Genomic DNA, 22,235 nt, shown 5'->3' with positions numbered 1-22,235 from the left:
ATCAAACACTGTTTAAACCAATCAATAATCATATTGCTGTTTTTTTAAAGAGGATAATAAGCTTCTACTTATTTCTATAGACTCTTTAAATAGTTCTTGACTTTGTTTGCATTGGCTATATCCTGTTCAAGTGGTGGCTAACAAAACATTGCATTTTGTCTAGGTATGTATATCCAACAATTAACAATGAGAGGACCTCGTTGATTTGGGGATGATTTGAAATGACCGCCAATTATGACTGTTTGATATTTATTACCAGAAATGTGGAAAAAAGAGACACATGTAGAACAAGTATAATTTTGTTGAAGGAAGAGAGTTCAACAAACCATAACTCCGCTTCAGGATATCGTTTGAAGTCAAATGACAAAAATAAAACAAAATTGACCGGGCCGACTTTACGGCTGATTCGTGATGTCCACTCACATTTATATAACCCGACATATAAACGTTTTCTGGCAACCTTTACTAACCTTTTACGAATGATGTCGAAACCATTTTGTATTTGCTGGGGGATGACGTTGTGGATCACAAGAAGCCTCTTTACATTGATTGATATTAAGTGTTTTTGATCAGCATCCCGTGTTTTAGAAGTTATTGTGTAAATTCAGGTGGTGTACTCCAGAGAGCAGCATAACAATTATTCCATATTTGTGACCGTTCACGGCGAATGAGCCGTAAATTCCTCCCCCTGTCAATTTTGTTTTATTTCGTTTTTAAAAAATAAACATCATAAACTTAAAAATGGTATATCATTTGACTTCAAACGATATCCAGAAGCGGGGTTATGGTTTGTTAAACTTTGCTCCTTCAACAAAATTATAGCTTTTACGTTTTTACATGTGTCTCTTTTTCCACATTGCTGGCAATAAATATCAAACAGTCATAATTGGCGGTCATTTCAAATCATCCCCAAGTCAACGAGGTTTAAGAAAGTTCTCTCATTGTTAATTGTTGGTTATGCATACCTGTACAAAATACAATGCCTGGTGACCCACCACTTGAACAGGATTTAGCAAACGCAAACAAAGACCAGAGCTATTAAAAGTTCTATAGCCATCTAAGGTAGAAGCTTATTATCCACTTCAACAATAGGATTATTGATTAGTTTTTTACTATCAAAATGAGACAGATGTCGGCCAGCTTAAGTTACCGATGAATACGACCTTCGTACACATTTTACACCGTAACTCAGAATACAATTTAGAGAATTTACGGCTCATTTGTGCTGCCGGGTCACATTTATTCCCATGTAAATTCGGGTGCAACAGCTTCATAGATTTTTTCTGAATACATTTCCAACCTTTCTTCAATTCCATGAATAGGAATAATCTGCGACCCGTTACCTACGTATCCTAATGTCATTCCGTCCACAATGGAAACAACATTTGCAACCTCCGTGTCATTCCGATGTGAAACTGGCTACAATATGACATCAAATCAGATCCCGTATAGAACGTGTCATACAGATGGTTGGGTAGGGCCACTACCGGAGTGTTCGGGTAAGAACTTTAATATTTTACTAACGTATTACAAAGGATAAATGTTTCCAAACCTACCTGTAGACGTCTGACACAACTGCGTCAATTAACGTTTTCAGTAAATCCCATAAGCCCCTGCATGTAGACCTGAAATGTCCTCATTTGATGTGCACATCGTTTAGCGAACATTGTACTGTGTATTTGAAAGCAGTGTAGTGCGCAGTACGCATCGACGTGACGATATCAGAGCTTTACCTGCAAAGGTGAATTAGCGTTAAAACTTGATAAAGGTGACAAAGACGCACGGTCTGTAAATAGCATATTCATAAAACCAACAGGGCGAACTATGTTCACGAGTGAATTTTTGTCACATTATTTGTTCCAATTGGACCAAAGGCGGTTTTGTGAAAGTGGGATACAGATAATACAGGACACAATACACCACATAGGGGAATTGGCATTGTCGAAGCCCATACAAAGTATGCTAATGTCACAGCGAGATAAGATGAAAGTGGGTTACTGTCGACAAATTAAGGATGCTTCCATAGACCCTCTTCCAGAGTTTAGAGAATTGTCCAAAATATATATTAGAATTAGGGTTAGGGTTTAAGTTAGGGCACATGGAAAGGTTTGGCTACAAAACGATTCTCTTATAAACCGCATCTATGCACAGTTTCCACCTCGATACACCTGAGCACACAATTTCGTCCAAGAGCTTCCAAGCAGTGAATTATCTCTACACAGTCTTGGTTTACACTACACGGTTGAGTGCATAGCATCATTAGAGCTGTGTGAGCTTCTAGCTGGTGACTAGCTGGTGACTAGTGGTAAATAGGCATATATGTGATTGGTTTTTGTCAAAACCTCAAGTGTTCCCTTCATCCAATCAGGATTTTTTTATATCGAACGAAAGCTAACACTCCCCATAAACACAGTTTTTCATTACGTCAACAGGTAACGCAATTCATTGCTTACAGCAAGGCGAATGTTGTAAATCCGTTAAAAACGACCTGTTTAAGCACAATTTTTGACCAGAATGTAGGTTTTAAAAGTCAAAACCTCAAGTGATCCTTACAATATTTTTTCAGATTTTATGTCATTAAATGAAAGAGCACACTTGTATTGTCAATATAATAATTTCATTTCTATGAGTAATGATCAATTCTCTTCAAATTGCAAATCTTGTACGAAAAGTTACTACTTTCGCCTGTTTTGCCATACGGTTGTAAATTCAATGAACAATGACTTAATGACAATGACAAAGCGCTTACAAATTCATATGGCAGGATTGATTATTGATATGATTAAGTTTTATACTTTGGTAAGGTTTAGCAAATGGCCAGGGTGGTGACAACTATTCTACCGCGAACCTACAGATCCTCACCCTAAAAGAATGCGTTGATTAATATTGCTACAAAATATTAAATCTAACAACATTAGACAATTATTGTGTACCATTATTTTTCTTTCCTTTACCTTTACCAGTTATCGAATGTGGTGCGGTTCCACAGTACCCAAATGCAGACGCGAGTACGACGGGTGTTGTCTACAGGACCCTGGTGTCATACACCTGCCGGACAGGCTATCGAACAATAGATAGGAATCCAGTAATAAAGACATGTCAGACATCTGGTAATTGGGAACCACCTGATGCAGTTAATTGTCAAAGTACGTGATTAACATAAGGCGTATTATAACATCCGTGACGTCATACATGCATGGAGTTAAGCTGTGCCTATAGTGAAACTTGTGTCTACTCTGTAAGCTTATCTGTCACGGGTGGAAAATACAAATTACCGCTTAGAAATTCACCTTTTCGGCAAGTCCCAAAAGCCTTTGCAAAAGAAACAGACACTACGTCACAGTCGATATATATATAGCAGTACGCACATTTAGTGCGGTATGGTATGTATTCCCGTAGGATTTGTTTGCTAAAATTGATTTTTTTGGTGATTTGGCTTCTATGGGGACCAAACTATCAGAAAATGATGGGGTTCAAATTTTCACACCCCTCCCTCACTTTCTGGGGGCCACCTCATTTTGGGCCCCCTTAACCTATCTTGGCACATATTTCTGCCATTTCTTAACCAATTTTAATAAAGTTTGAAACTTTTTGTATCTTTTAAGGTATACTGAATATATTTGCTATACTTTCTAAGGCATTTGAAGGGTCTTTTATTCATTTATATGGTCCCCCCTCATCATTGGACCCCCCTACAGCTATGTATGTCACTAATCATGCTAATGGTCCAATGCACAAAGTCATGTTCTTGGTTTCTTAGTATTCTCAAGTTATATATAGCATTTTTTTTTTGTTCAGGTATTGTTTAATTTCAAAGGTTTAGGGTGATCTATTCTAAGCAGTCATCCAGTCCTGCGGGGGGGGGGGGCACTCCAATATAGTGACATACGTCATGTGCCCATGAAAAGACCCCGGTATTTTTGGACAATCCTACACCCAATGACCCCGTTTTTTCAGTAGCCTACACTAAGTGACCCCCTTTTTTGAACAATTAGTCCTCAAAATTAACATTTTGGCGCGCTTTTTTAAAGCTCATTTTGAGCAAAATAAATTAGTTTTGTCTATTTTGTACTGTAAAATTGGGTAAAAGGCTATTTTTGTTTGTCAATGATGTGAAATTTCGGGCGCTCCCATACAAAATCACCCCATTTTTGACATTGCCAACACCCAATGACCCCCTTTTTCCTGAAAATGTCTACACCGACAGACCCCTAGTTTCGTACGCTGGTGGGCACAGGTACGTCACTTTCATATTCGAGTGCCCCCCCACCGGGCATCCAGTCAAGTTAGTTCAATCGATTTGATCTATTCATCATGAAGCATCATCCATGGCATCATCTGTAACATCATCCCTTATATCATTTGCATAGAGGAGTGCAAGGCAGGTTATTGTTTGAGCAGCTGCACCGTCCCTTGGTGAAGGTATCATATATACGACAACCAACAGGAAAGAACTGTCACTTGAGAAATATTTAAGCAGTCCCTGGTCTAACACACATGTCAGCTTCTTCTTGGTCGATGATGCAGAGAGGAGTTCCTTGATGGACATGGTAAGACTCATTTCTGGATGGATTTCGTATTCTACCGATGTAGTCGTAGTTGCTCTCTTCTGTCGAGTCTCATTCTTTAATGACTGATCCATGTATCGATAAACACAACTCGACCCTCATCATAGCCATCCATCATCTTTTCAATGCGTTAGTTGAATGCATTCTGAAAATCCGACAATTTCAGCTTGGTGTCTTCTTCATACTCTGAAGTACAGCCATGGCATCAACTAAAACAACCAGAGGCTGTGGGACATCAGGTCAGGTTGTGTGGGAACAACTAAAGGATCTTCCTGTATCAGGCCAGGCTGTGGGGCAACTGGAGGATCTTCCTGCACCAGGTCAGGCTGTGGGGCAACTGGAGGATTTTTCTGCACCGGGTCAGGCTGTGGGACAATTTCAATGGCATTTTCAACAGCGTGCATCACACTGGCTTTGTCTGTGGGGATGTACAGGGTTCCATCAACAGCACACATCGAACCGTTGACATCTCATACTCGCCGATTGTTTCCTCAAGTTTAGGAACTAAACTTGAAGTTTAGGAACTAAACTTGGTCGGCTGTCTTGGATTATTAGATATCTTCCAAGTAACTCATGTTCCTCACGCAACTTCATGACCTTGTCTCCAATACGCACTTTCCTTTTCGAAAAGGTCTTCAGCTTAAGCTTCTTTATTTTGTCCCACATTGAGATTCTTGATGCATAGATCAAATGTTCAGAAACGAACTCCTCAACGCGATTCTGGCCCTTCTCTGCAAATTGAGAATATCATTATTTGCCTCATCTGACACAAGCGCTGATGAAACCAGACTCTGTAATGGTGTTTTCTCTTTGAACGGATTGTCTCCATAGTGCAACTAAATCAAGTGACGTATCTTCACAGCATTTGCTCTTGACATGACTGCAATCTCTCCTGAGAGCTGATAATGTTCAGTCCTTACAAAAGATCTGGAAGGTTTTGGGAAGCTTTTGAGGTATCCATTCACTAGACCGGCAAGATGAAGTGTGGTAGTGACTACAATCCGCGAAATTAATAGTTGGCACACTTGCACTAATCAATTGAAATGCGTGCCCTATCAAAATTGGAGAGGCGAGTGAAACATACATGCAGTATATGTGAAGTGCAGACTACCCCCTATATCTCACCCTTCCCCACTCCCCATCTTTCAATGTTGGAGGGTCTCATGGGCCTGTTGACAACATGGCTTGGTCCAACATTGAATTAGGCGACCGGGGCAGAGATATACCAAAAAACAGGCAAAGTGTGCCAACCTTTTTTTCGTGGATTGTAGTCGGTCCAGAGCGGCTTCATCTCTACTGAGTCCAACCAACCCACTATGTCCCTTTAGCTTCTTGATTTCCTGCTCGAGGGCTTGATCAGAAGCGGGTGAAGGGTTTCTCTGATCTTGCCACTACAAATTCACCAGATTTCAGTGAATTCCATGTTTCTGTGTCATCTTTTTCAAGAGCATTCATTTGAGCAAGATGGACTGGCATTCATTCATTTATTCATTCATCTTTATTTCATTCAAATATAAAACATAACAGCACAACAATTAAACACATACATTGAATGAGGAGGTTCTCGGAAGGCCAGATGGTCTGTATTAAGAACCCCCTGTCCTAACCAAAAAAGCATAAGACGGGCATAGTTAAGGAGATCATGAGCGAAGAAATATTGGATAAGGCTCTCTAATGATGGCAAGTAGCCCTCCCAGTCACCTGAACGACAAGAGCTGATGAGACGAAGAACACTCTCTACCTGGTGAAGATACTGGGTCAAGAACTGAGCGAACTTGCTAATGTCGTTTTCATCTTCCGGTGGCTTGACATTTCTTGAGTACCAGGATTGGATTTCTCCAAAGATCTTTACCATCTGTGGGAGTTTGCTCTTGAGATCACTGCACTGGATACGAACTGGACATTTTGGAAGTGTAAGATGGCATCAAAACGCAACATCATAATCGCAAGGCTGGTAATGATGTGGTACTCAAGGACTTGCTTGTAAGCTTTGCCACCGAAGATCCCACGAAGAGCTGCTGATGTGTATGCACCACTTTCAATAGCACATGTGTCAAGGCCACATCCATCAATTGTTTTACCAAGAGCATGAAAGGCAGAAAATGCAATGTGGAGACCTCCCACTCTTAGTATCCAATTAGTGTTTCCAACTGACTGCTGAATCTTCAAAGCACGGGAGTAAAGGTCAAGTTCTAGTGTTATCAGTGTCTTTCTGCGAGGGCCGACGACAGTGACAGATATTCCCTGGGTAAACTGCAGAGCGGTATAGATGGTCCCGTAGTCTGTTGGTGAGGTTTTAAGCAGTGGAGCAATCACCAGTGTGTTTGTACGAGTGCAACTTTCGGAGGACTGTGATAGCAGTAGTGATTTAGTAGCAGCCCAAGTTGTCATCACATCTTCTTGCCAACTTCCCTGATTTACGTGTTTGTTCTTTGATTGACAGAATAGAGTTATTTTGATTCATGTCCTTTGAAGACTCATCATGGCTATTCTCTTCACTGTCCTGTGTCTGTTCGCTTGCCAGCTGCCGTTCAGTTGATGTCCCCCTATCCTATGAAGACTTATCATGACTTTGCGTCTCTATCTTCACTGTCCTGGATCTGGTTGTCTGCCAGCGGAGGTTCGGTTGAGGTGGCCTTGTTATCATCAGTTGCAAGGCATTTTGCGAGAGCCCAGATGTGAGTGAAGTCTTGATTTCAAGATTGTTTCGCTTTCCTATCCTGTAGGTTTCAAATCTTAGTGGAGTGGTTTCTTGCTGCTCTTGCAGCATGTTCATTTCAAATATCAGAGGTGCCCGCCAGGAAAGTTTCTCTGGTATAACTGTGGATGATTCATCAGCTCTACAGCTTTTACTCCTCGCTTGAAGGGTTTTTAACTTGAAAATGGGTTTTATTAATATTCTTTACAAGAATGCCTATAATTAAAAAAGCTTAAAAGAAAGAAAGGAAATGGGAATCAATGACATATCTCAACCCTTGCTTTTGCAGAATCAGAAGAGAACAGGAAATGCCCTTCATAATGTTCTGCACCTGCAGTAACAGGTTAATTGTCACTGGATGCCCCTGAAATGATCAAATAATGGTAAAAGTTGTTCTTGTATTGGCCAAGAAAAAGAGGATTAGGCCGAGAAAAGTAATGATGGCTGAAAAGGGGACATGGGCCAGTCCGGGGAGGGGGATCTGGGGGTTCCAGCTGCATAGAGACCCTAGCTCCGAAAGTCAGAAACAGACACTTCTGACTATTTTAAAAGTGTAATAAATCAACTCAGAATATTTCAAATCCTACAAAACAACTTTAGTTTAATGACAATTGGTTCTGAACTGGCTAAAATGCTGTTTTGGGGGTCCCAAAATGGATGACCCCCCAGAAAGTGGGCGGGGGTCGGGAAAATTTGAACCCCGTCAATTTCTGATAGTTTTGACCCTTTAGAACCCAGAACTGCAAAAAAATCAATTTTAGCACTCTAATCCTACGGGAGCTGTTTTCTTGACATACCATACTACACTAATTGGTCAGTTCAATTGCTACAGTGTGCTAAAGACGATGACATAATCTCAGTATATTTTGCAAAGCTTTGCGAATACCGAAATGGTCTATTGTCTATTGATTTCTTCATAATCATTTACGCAGTCGTGCGAGAGCTGAGAGTACCAAAATTGAGAGACAATGTTCCGATCGCTAGGTCGAATTAAAACTTTTGAGCGTACACCGGGGGCTGATACTTAGCCACAGTAATAACACTGTGATAACTGTATTATTTTTTCGAACTGTGCGCAGTATGGCCACACCTTATGTCATTGTAAAGCACTCCATTCGCCCCAACCTTCAAGAACCATAGCGTTAAGCGTTATTTTCGTAATAATCGTTACATGATAGATTAAAGTACCGTAACAATGTATACCGAGTGCTACGAAAGCGCATTACTTTTGCTTACGTCACATAAATTGACATGATCATAATTTCACGTGTTTACGTACGGCGTATACGTTATCAATTTACTGATCTACAGCCTGTCTCAAAAAAAATTGTGCAAGTGAAAAGCGCCCTCTCCGACAATTAGAAAATACAGTTGTGACATAATGCTTACATCAACGTCAAGGGCGTAGTCTTACCTCTCAAATGCCGTTTGCTCTGTTCAATTTGCTTGTTTTAATCTCGAGATATGTTTAGTTAAAGACGAAAGGGTAAAATCATAATTGTGCCACTTTTACTAGGGAAGAGGGCTTTACATGAAATAGTGATAGCATCAAGTTTATCAAGAGTTCCTTCGTGTAATCAAAGGAATGCACCAATTACACAATACAAAATTATGATGATTCTCTTTTCTAAAAGAGATTAAAAGATAAATAAATATTTCACATTCTGCTGTAAAAATTAAATACATGTGCATGTCAATGATTTTATCATGGTAAATACTGTTCTCTTAGTCCTTTTTAAGTCGAAAAGACATGTTAAGAGACAAACAAATATTCCGCACTTATACATGTTATGAAATGAACGTGTATTACTTGTTGGGAGAGATATTAGACAAAATAATGCACGCGTGCTGATGTTGATGCGTCTAATGCATGCGCACCGAAAGGGGGGAGTGCATTAGACGCATCAACATCAGCTATCATTGATTTACATGTACAGCTCTCTTCCCTAGTAAAAGTGGCACAATTGTGATTTTACCCTTTCGTTGTTAAATAAACATATCTCGAAATTGGAACAAGCAAATTGAACAGAATAAACGGCATTTGAGAGCTAAGACTGCGCCCGTGACGTTGATGTAAGCATTATGTCACAGCGGTATTTTACAATTGCCAAAGAGGGCGCTTTTCACTTGCACAATTTTTTTTTGAGACAGGCTGTATTATGCAAATTATAAATATGCCGAGCCGAACGACTAAATTTTAGCTTTAAGCTTAACAGAATGGCAAATAGTATCGTTTGCGTTTTAAGCCAGCGGATTGTAAGCTATGAAAGTACTGAAGCGTAATTGAATTACAATGAGATCATAATTGCGCTCTAAAGAAAGCTCGCGAGTGCAAGTCCTTTAGAGTTTCCGGTACTCCGATGGTATCGTACCTAAACATGTTCAGTGTTCACGCAAATGTTAATTATTATGCTCGATACATTACATTCCCACTGGTACGGTATAAATTACCATCGGTAACTATTGAACAACCAATAACTATACAGGACCAAATTGAACAGCATTCCTAAAATGCACATAGCCAAGTAATATCAAAATTCATTACCATCAAGTACTCTTAAATAATTCATCTCTATTACCACTACCTTACTTGAAGACCTGAGCGCAAGAAGACCGTAAGTCCACTTGGCCCCTCATCATGTATACACTAAAGTTACGTATAGTTTCTTACGGTTTTATAATGTTTAATACATGTTCCAGGGTGAAAACATCATGAAAGGTTATGAAAGATTTGTTTTGGCCTCTGAACATGTATAAAACGTTACCAAACTATACAAAACTATACGTAACTTTAGTGTATACATGTTGAGGGGCCACGTGGACTTACGGTCTTCTTGCGCTCAGATCTTCAATTCCGCTTTTAAAGAAACCTCACGAGTCGAGTGCAGGTCCTTCAGAGTTACCGGTACCCCGATGGTATCGTACCTAAACATGTTCAGAGAGATACCACGCAAATGTTATTTATTATGCTCGATACATTACATTCACAGGGTACGGTAGAATTAGCCATCGGTACCTATTGGAGAACCAAAAGCTCTACAGCACCAAACTGAACAGCATTCCTAAAATGCAGATAGCCGAGTAATATCGAAATTTGTTGCATTGAAGCTACCATTAAATACTCGCAATTAATTTGTATCTCAATTACCACTAGTTTACTTGTACTTATTCATTACTATAAGGTATAATATTTTACTAATATCTTTGATTTTACAGTTGTAGATTGTGGTACTCTGCCATCATATGCAAATGCTTTCCCGAGTGAATCGGCTACTTTCTATGGAACCGTAGTGACGTATAAATGTCATCCGGGGTTTGCGTTAACTGGTAATATTATTGTTAGCAAACGGTGTACGGAACAAGGGACTTGGACTGGACCAAACCCTGTATGTGAACGTAAGTTTGGAATTTGTACACAGATTTGTAAATCGTAATGTATCCCCAGCTATATTAACCATTGCCTGTAATTAAATATGTGACCAGCTCCAACAAATCCCGGAACAAATCGCCAGACATGATTTTGAGTTATAGGCCTTTAAAGCTGACATTCCCATAAAAAACAACCAACATCCCATTTTCACCACGTCACTTACCTACTCGTCATATGAGTACAAGAAAGTAGTATTTGCATTGTAGTCAATTTAAGGTGAAAAATTTTTGGTTCTTTTTTTTTTACTTTTTAATTAAATTACTCCAATTTAAATACTTGCATCCATGACTTGTAAAATAGCTTAAACTTCGTGCATTTACCTATATTTTCATAATTAATGGCTGCATGTCTCAGAAAACGTCATTTAATACGATCTTCCTGCACTCACTCGATAAACTATTATTAGAGAATAAAGGTATTCTTTTTAGCCGGCGGAGGGCATCTATCCAGATGTCGTGTCATTTAACACGGGCGACATCATTATTTTAAATAAAACAACGAGGCGAAACCGAATTGTTTTACGCCAAAAATAACGATAGACGAGACGATAGATGCACGACAGCGGCTAAAAACAATACCTTTTCTCTCATTCTTAAGGGAGGTGTAAAGAGCGAAGCGTGGTTTGGATCCCAGAGGGAGGGTGTCTGTAAGAGGCACAGCCATCAGAAAATGAATAACTGAGATCGCGCGCCAAATAAACTTACTGCAGTAATTTTCCCGGCACCTTTCGGATCTGATCAACGGATAGTACCACTAAGCCAGCTTCCTATCTGCACTAAAACCTGTGATATTAATTCTTGATAATGCTTAACGGAAAAAATCAATACTAATGTACGATGTCATTCAAAATCGAATAGAAGTCCCACAACTAAAGTAGCAATCGATAAATCTGCTCACCCAATCATCAATCGATGAATAATAATAATAAAATAAAGAAAGAAAGAAAGAAAGAAATAAAGAAATAAAGAAATTATAAATTAGTTTTTACGGGCCCTACGCTGGAAAAATAAAGCAGCATACGAAAAGTGACAGACGCACGGTTTCGAACAAGCGACGCTCAGAATAGCAACTAAGAAATCACAACGTCTTAGACTGTTGGGTCACAGAACCACACAATCCACTCAATGTCAAAGAAATATATTAACCTTTAACGTTACGCAATATTGGCACATGACAAGGACACATGTCTGCGGGTAAAGATTCTGCATAATAGAAAGGCCAAATGTCATTGACATGTAACTAATTCTTTGTATACCGGCTACAAAGAAGTATATTGTTAGGCGTAGACGCAATCATCAATGCGGGAAGTATAAAACCAAAGTCGCCACTCGTGCACTTGTTTGAGTCCACGGCTATTACGAAAACAGCCTTGAACTCTGAATTCAGAGGTAGATTTCGGGTCGTTACATGCAAATACAAACTAAATATTATCACGAATAAACCCACCGAGAGGACTACGATACATATTCAGAGCCAATCTACATTCTGTTATTTACAAAAGCCGACGATCAAAGTAAAATTATAAAAGGAGCAAGACCAGATATCAGCGTTAAATCAAGGTAAGCCTAAAATCGCATCCAAAACGCCAAAATGCAGTCACAAAATTTATAATATTACTAAATCACCAAAACGAATTGTAACGTAGGTATGCAGAAAAGAGTTGTATTTGCAATAACAAAGTATGTGAAAAAAGATTTGTCTTTGGCATTTCGCTTTTTTGAAATATCACCAAAAATATCAATTCAAATAAATATAATTATTAATCATAAGTATACCAAATTTTAATCAAATTAAATCTTGCATTTTACAAGGAATTGCCTAGTTCTTAGAATCGACCAGTATTGTTGTTGCTATACACCTCCCGATCGGTCCAAATAGCGCGTACTAGTGTGTGATATCGTATCATATTACACGGGTAAGAACCAATAAGATTGCAAGAACATTCTCAAGTGTTTTATATTCTTAAAAGAATCATAATAATACTTGTATGCTTTACACGTGAAGGTATTATTATCAATTGTCCAGCTCATTGTCTTTAACCTATGAAGTTTAACTAGAAGGAGATCAATAATACTTCATTCCGTTACCTTTTTCGGACAATGGTCGAGATCCAATGCTCTTAACCTTTTTCCAACGCTCCAATGTAATTATAGAATCTAATTCCGATAGAAAGAGCCATCGGTAACCATCGAGCACCGATAGCACTATAGGACCAAACTGGATGTGATGCCTATGATTAATCGATTCTTTTTCTTTCTTCCATACTAGCTACTGTTTGTTCACCACTACCACTATACCCATTTGCAGTACCTAGCACTACTTCTACAGCAGTGAATACAGAAGTATTATTTACCTGTCGGCCAGGCGCTATGGTCACGGGGAGTTCACCTAAACTGACTTGCCAAGCTGATGGGAAATGGAACGGCACAGTTCCCGATTGCATAGGTATAGTAAAATTTACTTGCACCATCATGTGACAACACAATTGAATACATGAATCCAAAACCCACCAAAGTCCATGGGAAGTGATTTTGAGAAAAAACCCGGTGTATTATTTTAATTCCTTCAGTTAGATTTACCTGGTCAATATGGTAAGTTTTACGTTCTGACGATTAGCATTTCAGGGACTTCGTGGGGTTCATTTTAAATTCTGGACTTGGGTGGTTTTTTTAATCATATACAAAGACAATAATGTTGGAATGAGATTACCACTAGTAAGATAATACAAATTAAAGCACACAGTTATGTATAATGTTGATAAGCATTCTGCCATGTAATATAAACCACACACTTTCCTTGATTAAACCCATTCTTTTTTCAAAAGTCACTCTCCAGCAATGAATGTGTTACAAGTGGACTTTTATACATACTGGATTTCAATCAATGTGTTACAAGACTCAAATCATGGACTTGGGTTGATTCTTTCATACATGCTATTTTTCACATGCTCAATAGACACAGAGAATGAATTTGAGTTGTTCTTTCATACATATGACAGGCCTATGTATAGCAACACTTTCCCATGCTTAACTCAATTTGGCCAAAGTATGGACTTGGGTGGGTTTTGTATTCATATATTCAATTATAGGATCATAATATTCAACATACTGCAGTTACTGTCCGTTTTCCTATACACAATACACAGTGCTCTTACCATTGACGCGTGACCTCTACAAATAGCGTACGTTAGAAGTATGGGGATTTGCCTAGTTAACGTCGCTGTGTGAAAAATAACCGGCCAATATTAAAAGTACTCTTCTAAAATTCTAGAAAATATAGTTTTGTAACATGTCCTAAATTTTCAGCTAATTTAGATGTTTGGAAATATTCGTACTTTGGTGTTTTAGTGTATGTTATAGGTAATAGTACATTGCCTAGTTAACGTCGCTGTGTGAAAAATAACCGGCCAATATTAAAAGTACTCTTCTAAAATTCTAGAAAATATAGTTTTATAACATGTCCTAAACTTTTAGCTAATTTAGATGTTTGGAAATATTTGTACTTTGGTGTTTTAGGAAGGATATGTAAACGACAGATAACACCAAAAAATATGAAGAAATTATTTCCAAACCGTGTTAAGTCTGCAAACCACCATGCTTCTCATTTTCAAGAACGCTGGTTAACAATAAGCACGTATTTTCTCATTTCGTAAACAAAAGCCCACACAGAATTGTTCTCTAGCGTTCGCTTTATAATTGTTCACCCAACTGAAACACTAATACCAGCTCATTGCTCCATTGTACGTGTAAAGCAGATACATTATGTTGTGTGTATTTAACCAGAGAAGATATGATTTAATCAGGTGAGCTGTTTTCAATGAGTGTTATCTTGGTTTGATAGCTTTTAATGGGGTTTAAGTCCTGCAAAGGTCGTGGTGAATTCTACTGTAGACATGACTGCATCCTGAATATCAAATATAAAGATTGACGGTCAACACCCTTATCCTTCCCTACTTTGGAGATTTTCAGTTTAAATTTGCCACTTCTTTATCCATCACCTTTATTGACTCAAAACTGTTTTGACGCCAACTTTTTTGGTATTTAATATTTGCCATGTGGCAGGCATTTCCATTTACACATAAATACATGGCAAGGAAAATAAGAGTTGCTATTTCAATAATCTCAGAAATTTTATCGTCGAGTTTCTTGTAATTGACCTAAATCATGTAAATTAGAATACTTGTTTGCGCGCGCGTTTTTGCCTGCTTGACCATCCATGTGAAATACTAGGGCGGAAAGATTTGTTATTTGTCTTGTGTGTGCCAAAATCATCAAAAAGTGGGTTAAAGTGGTACTACAAACCTTGATAAACTTATGACTATTTTTGCATTTTTTCTCAAAAAATAATAACACACTGGTAACAAAAGTTATGTATATTATAGGGGCAAGGAATCCAGTTACTACACTGGACTCAAGACAAGCGGTACTATATTTACGATAAGAAAAGAGTTACCGCAATAATGTACCTCATTTCTTAACATTATAATAATGAACCACTTCTCTTGAATCACTGAAATTTCGATTTCGATTTCGCGTTTGCGAGTTAAGCATGATTATGTGTATTACACATTTGCATTGCTACATAGGCCAGACTAATTCGTTCTGGTATACCGGAACGAAAATCAAATTTGACGATATTTTTGCTAAACGAATTAATCTGCATGACATTTTTGGTACATGGGGTTTCCAGTGGTATAAAAGTCTCAACTTTTTTTTTTGAAAAAAGTGGGGATGAGGCTGTGGATCACGAAATGCCCTTTCAAGATATCTTGCCCTTTCAATACCGCCAAAGCAACAGAGTAAACGGAAAAAAGTCCCTCCACCGCAGGGCCCTGAAGCGATTCCTTTCAAATGATAAGTATTCAAATTAAGTATTTGAATTTTCTTTTATAATCATTTGTTTACTCTTTATCTATGTGTTTCTTTTCAATTAAAATTAGAAATCAATGAATGTGCAAGCGCCCCGTGTAAAAACGGTGCCCCGTGCGTCGATCTTCTCAACAAATATGTGTGTAACTGTTCACCGGGATTCAGCGGTACAAACTGTGAAACAAGTAAGTCATCTTTTTAGGTATACAATATAGAACATGATTTATATTGTTACCGACAGGACATATTTTCCTTAAACGGACGCATCATAATAGTATATTGTCAGTGTAATGGTTTATATATTGCATGTATGTTTGAAATGACATGCAAATTTAATGAAATAATTTAGCAGCGGGTTTTGTGTGTGTGTCCTTTTTTGCAATGTATTTTAAATGCATGTATACGGAGATAGTTGCCGTTGAGGGCGCTATAACCTGAATTTCTTAGTTACAGGCTTCCAAGCGGGCACTCCCCTATATTGACACATGTGCCCATGAAAAGACCCAGGTATTTTTGGCAAATCCTACACCCAATGACCCCTTTTTTCAGTAGCCTACACTTTTTTGAACAATTAGTCCGCAAAATTGAAATTTCGGCGCATTTTGAGAAAATTATAAAAGAGTTTTGTCTATTTTGTACTGTAAAATTGGGTAAAAAGCTATTTTTGATTGTTAATGATATGAAATTTTGGGCGCTCCCATACAAAATCACCCCAATTTTTGACATTGCCAACACCGAATGACCCCCTTTTTCTGAAAATTTCTGCACTGATAGACCCCTAGTTTCGTGGACACAGGTACGTCACTTTTATATTCGAGTGTCTCTCCCGGAGTCGGAGGGTAGCATTACTTATAGCTGTGTTTGTACTCGAATATTGAGACAAATAAAGCTGACTCATCAGAGGAATGAATGGTATGGGTTCTTTAAAGCCGATCATAAGACTTGATATACGGGCTTCATTTCCACCCCACGTGTATGATTTAGTTTTGATATGTTATTAGCCTTAACTCAAAAACTGCAAAAAATATACCATGTTTTGTTTTTGTTTTGTTTTAAATGGCTAAAACTGGGGAAAGGGGCTCCTGTCATCCCACTTGCCTTAAAAAAACTTTACAAATCGAGTGCTTTTTGAGATACTAAATGAGCTAAATATTGAATATGAAAAATGTATCGTTGTTTTGGCCATCTTGAAATATATGTACACATTTGTGTACCATTCAAGTTTCAGTGTTAATATATTCTTCACTTCCTATAAGAAAAGCACAGTAAAAAGAAGATAATAATTTTTCCTTCTTAATCATGTTAATGTAACCTTCAATTTAGTGATCTTCATTATGCAGCATTGTCATCATCATTATCTAAGGTTGTTTGATGTGATCATTTCTTACAAAACATTATATAATGTTCCATTCTAGGCCTGGACAATACCAACAATTCTTCTTTACAATCATGATTTCAACAGTTTTCGAATGTGTTCCAATACTAATTGATGGGCGAAGGGAAGGATAAATCATTGTTGTAATTGACACACTTGTTCTTAAACAGAGTATGTCACTGGGGATTCTCACAGATTATTCCTTAAGCCATGCTAGGTAAACTTCAATTCTTTGAAGAATCTATAAGTTGAGTTACAAACAAACAAACAAACAAACACTCAAACAAATTTTCCTCAAAGTAACATATTATGTACTCTGTTTCACAGTTGGTGGAGGCAGCGGAGGTGGGAATGGTAAGAAGAATTTTAAACATGTATTGTAAGGCTCCCAATCTCTATAACTCGTCGGCCGTATCACATACTGACGTATTTGCAAAATACGCATTTCGAGAAAATCGAACTTAAAGATTAAAACATTATTGTCGATTAAAACCTGGTTAAGGGATCTAAAATGAGCGTTTATTGCGTTTCGACAGTATTTTTGTGGGACATGAGAGCACCTCAGACCTATCGAATTGCATTCTGAATACGAAGCATGTCTTTCTGATATCAAATAATTTTCATTTTTGAAAATCACAATATAATACAAATTTTATGACAAATTATAAAAATTTGATATTTTTCAAATTTTGATATATAACAGTCCTCGAAGTAAATTATATAAATCTAATGTTATATTCTTAAAGTGTAAGAAGCAGGAACGAAAAGCCGACGGTAAATAAAAAATTTTAACATTTCATATTGAAGATATGGATTTTTTCCAAAAAAGACCTAATTTTTTTTTGGTGTTTTGGGAAAAAAATCCATATCTTCAATACGAAAGGTCAAAATTTTCAATTGATCGTCGGCTTTTCATCCCACCTACATACACTTTAAGTATAAATCATCAGATTTCTAAAGTTTACTTCAAGTACTGTTAAATATCAAAAATATCAATTTTAATGATTTGCCATAAAATGTGTATTAAATTGCGAATTTCAAAAATCAAAATTATTTGATATCAGAATGACATTCTTCGTATTCAGAATGCAATTCGATATGTCTGATGTGCTCTGATGTCGCAAAATAAATACTGTCCAAACGTTCATACCCCAGCCCTTAAGAATAATGCAAATATACCATATTTTCAATATAATTCACTTATCACTGTCAGAGCTTAACTTATTGTGCAACAATCTCAATATTAAATAAAATACGTCACTATGCGGAAAGGACTAATAAAAAAAGACACGTCGTGCAAATACGTCACTATGTGAAACAGTTGCCCACACACGTCACTATGTGAAAAGGACAAAACAGCGCAATGACAACGTCGAACAAATACGTTGCGCAAATACGCCACCATGTGAAACGGCAAATTCTTCAAGTATAAGTGATGGACAAGTACGTCGGTATGTGATGCAGACATTTCAAGGTTTTGAAAATACGACATAACTAAATTAATTAATGTCTTACTAATTAAGCCACTTTGAGGTATTGTACTTGGTGAATATATAGAGTAGAATATAACAAAGTAATGTACCAATGTTCTCAAAAATGTTAAAAATGTCGAATACGTCAGTATGTGATACGGCCGACGAACTAAAGTTTATGCAATTTATTCAGTGTCTTCTTTTGTAAATTCATTTCGATACTGCGGGTTCCTTATGTTTAATTACTTAGTTATTTTATAATCATAATACTTAATCATTTATTTATCGCTATCGATATTGTAGCTGATTATTATTTTGGTCAATTTATTTACATAATTATTTAATGTATCTTTAATTCTTTATAGCCACATCATGCAATGCTGTTCCAGTGTTTGACCACGCTATTCCATCAAATACCACGATGACGGAAGTATCAACAACAATAACATACGAATGCGAAGTAGGATACCAGCATAATGGTAATTCACCGTATAAACAATGCCTACCAACAGGTATATGGGATGGACAATCACCACTTTGTCTTCGTGAGTATCTTCTTTAGTATCTTACCTGGGTACTGCATTTCACTTAAGGAAGAGGCTGTTTCATAAGCATCTGAAAGCAGCTGCCTCCTATACAAAATACTAGCATATGCTTTTTTATTTATTAATAAGTACAGGTTTTTTTGTTTTTTTGTTGTTGTTTTTTTGCTCTTGAAGCAGTATAACTCACAAAGCATCCGTCTTGCATGTTAAAGAAAGCAATTCTTGAGAAATGTAAACGTAGATAGAGGCTCGATTGTTGTTTTGACATGGTTGAGGAACAAAATATGGCACTTAACTGTTTGGTTGGGGTGGTTTTATCGGCGCCTTACCGATATCTGTCACTGAGACCATTTACGCCATTTCCCTATACCTTACATATCATAATCTATATTTTAGGGGTGTAGCAAGAGCTTCTGCAAGCGGGTGTACAGGGCGGACGAAGTCTATAAGCCCTGATGGTTCAGGGCCCCGATGATTAGGGATAGAGCTGTTAAAGGATTATGTTAAAATGGCCCCGCACTGTTCCTTGTCCCTGGGTCGCCGAAGCTCTTGCTACGCCACTGCTCGGGGGCTCATGGACAAGGAACAGTATAACTCTTCACCCTGTCCACTTACATGCTAGCCCCCTGGGTAGCAAGTCAGAAAAGAAAGCTCAGTGACAGTTCAGATGCACGAGAAAACCTAAGTACCCGAGGGAAAACCTGCGAGAGGGAGAACGGACTGGAAACCAAAATTAATGCACATAGATGCTATATGGAACGGCCACTTAGGGCTCTAATCCCGTACTTGAGAACTGCTATGCTTACCCACTTCACCGCACATTACACTGTTCAATAGTCTTGTGATTGTCATAGAACTGTTTTGGCGCGAATTTCTAATGATAACATCTTCTTTTCAGCTGTTAACTGTGGAACACCAGAGGTACCACCATACCTATCGATAGGTACAGCTCAAGATTTCACATTCGGTCAAACTATTACTTATATGTGTACAGACAGGACGAAGTCACCATCCCCATACGCTACCATTATGTGTGAGAGCACTAAGCTATGGTCCAAACCTCCGCCTGCACAGTGTTTGGTCACAAGTAAGTGAAGTAGAATTATGAAGACCTGGGCGCAAGAAGACCGTAAGTCCACTTGGGCCCTTAACATGTATACACTAAAGTTACGTGTAGTTTCTTTGGGTTTTATAATGTTCAATACATGTTCCAGAGTGAAAACATCATGAAAGGTTGTGAAAGATTTTTTTTGGTCCCTGAACATGTATAAAATATTACCAAACTATACGAAACTATACACAACTTTAGTGTATACATGTTGAGGGGCTAAGTGGACTTTGGTCTTCTTGCGCTCAGGTCTTCAATTACAAATAATATGCTCCTTTGTCGACGTACCATTTGTAACAACAACTTTTTTAGTGATCTTCATTATCCAGCATTGGCATCATCATTATCCACGGTTGTTTGATGTGATCATTTATTAAATTTACTTATTAAACATTATATAATGTTCCATTCTAGACCAGGACAATACCAACAATTCTTAAACACTTGAGAACATTTCTGCAATCTTATTGGTTCTTACCCGTGTGATATGACACGATATCACACGGGTCAGCGCGTGTGCATCGACGCGATACGCGGACGCGCTATTTGAACCAATCGAAGTCGCATAGCAACAACGGGACTGATCGATTTTAAGCCCTATGTATAATTCCTTGCAAAATGTAGGATTTAATTTGATTAAAATTTGTAATACTTATGATTTTTTATTTGAATTAAAGTGTTTAAGAATGAGAATAAAGATATTGTTTTTAGCCGTTGTCGTGCATCTATCGTCTCATATAACACGGGCGACATCATTATTTTTGGCGTAAAACAACTCGCCTTCGCCTCGTTGTTTTACTTAATATAATGCTGTCGCCCGTGTCATATGAGACGATAGATGCACCTCAGGGCTAAAAACAATACCTTTATTCTCTAACTATCACACTAATATGTGCGTTATAAGTTCCAGCTTTTTTAACATAGGTTTTCGTTTCTTTTCCAACTTATTCATATTTTTCTGCTTTTTTGATATTTTTTGTTCAATAAACTGTATAATTTGTATGCAAATTGAGGGCGCTATTTATATTTATTTTAAATCTAATGATAAAAAGTTTTTTGTTGCTATTTGTTGTTCTTTATCTGATGTTTTAATGTCATTATACCAGTGTCTACCCACATCTAAAGATGAAAACACGATTTAAGATAAATAGCGTCATCAGTGTTCACCTTTTCTTTAAAAATTGACGTAGTTTTATATGCTATCAAACAACCGTGAATCATTATGATAATCATAAACAACAACAGCATGCAGGATTTTTGTCATTCGTAGTAATAATGTTGTTGTACTTGCTATTACAGCTGTGACGAATCCACCCGAAGTAACACCTACAAGTAACATGAGTAAGTTTAATTTAAAAAACATTATACAATAAGCCCAATCGGCATTAGAAGTTTGCAATGCATTGTGGGACAGTTTTTGCAGTTTTAGGACACTTTGTCCTTTGACCTATCGGGAAAATTGCTGTAATTATTAATTATTTATTTATTATTGTCATAATGTTATCATTAAAAATATTTAAATAATTAATTCATTTAATAATAATGTTTTTTAAGTTTGTTTTTATTCTAGTAACACATTTTAAATTATATTTTGTACGCACAAAACCCGAATTTTTCTGAATTTTCCAGATAGGTCAAAGGGCAAAGTGTCCTAAAAAAACCGGAAGTTACAATAGCGATTTGGCTTATTATGGCTATCAAAACAGCTAGCAGAAGATCCAACTTGAAACAAAATTAGTTTAAATGAAACCATTTTTGTTTTGTTTATTTATTGGTCGATTGGGTTTCTCTGTTTTGTTTTCTTTTGTGTTTCAACCCTAAATGGAAACCTGTGGGCATGATAACAGCTAAACTGCAGTTGGTCTTAAGTATATAACACTTCACGAATCCATTGGTAAAAATGCTCTGATTTGGAGAAATTAATGCCAACAAAACATTTCTTCAATATATGCTTTTTATTTACTAATTTTCAAAAAGTAAATATAAATGTCTAGGAAACGTCTTTTATTTATTTATTTTAATTAATTTTGACCATGTCGTAGAAATTGAGCATATTATTGGTGATTATTATTCAGAATTATTCAAAATATACAAAAAAAAGGTGGGTTTTTTGTGTGTGTGTGTCATTTTCTCCTAAATTTAGAATTTTTACAATCATTTGATAGATAATT

General features: G+C 37.3%; 1 protein-coding gene across 1 annotated transcript in view; it reads left to right on the top strand.

Moving 5' to 3' along the window:
* The window catches only part of LOC140139060 (sushi, von Willebrand factor type A, EGF and pentraxin domain-containing protein 1-like), a 36,579-nt gene that overhangs the window by 12,287 nt on the left and 2,057 nt on the right, over nucleotides 1–22,235 (top strand). Inside the window, exons 8-16 of the mRNA XM_072160842.1 lie at nucleotides 1,323–1,499; nucleotides 2,964–3,146; nucleotides 10,483–10,662; nucleotides 12,965–13,141; nucleotides 15,636–15,749; nucleotides 17,267–17,293; nucleotides 18,777–18,956; nucleotides 19,855–20,043; nucleotides 21,364–21,405. Coding sequence (XP_072016943.1) covers nucleotides 1,323–1,499; nucleotides 2,964–3,146; nucleotides 10,483–10,662; nucleotides 12,965–13,141; nucleotides 15,636–15,749; nucleotides 17,267–17,293; nucleotides 18,777–18,956; nucleotides 19,855–20,043; nucleotides 21,364–21,405 — 1,269 coding nt within the window. The remainder of the gene's footprint in view (nucleotides 1–1,322; nucleotides 1,500–2,963; nucleotides 3,147–10,482; nucleotides 10,663–12,964; nucleotides 13,142–15,635; nucleotides 15,750–17,266; nucleotides 17,294–18,776; nucleotides 18,957–19,854; nucleotides 20,044–21,363; nucleotides 21,406–22,235) is intronic.

This window comes from Amphiura filiformis, chromosome 18 (assembly GCF_039555335.1).
Source record: "Amphiura filiformis chromosome 18, Afil_fr2py, whole genome shotgun sequence".
NCBI classification, from domain to species: domain Eukaryota; kingdom Metazoa; phylum Echinodermata; class Ophiuroidea; order Amphilepidida; family Amphiuridae; genus Amphiura; species Amphiura filiformis.
This window is presented reverse-complemented; position numbering and strand designations above follow the sequence as displayed.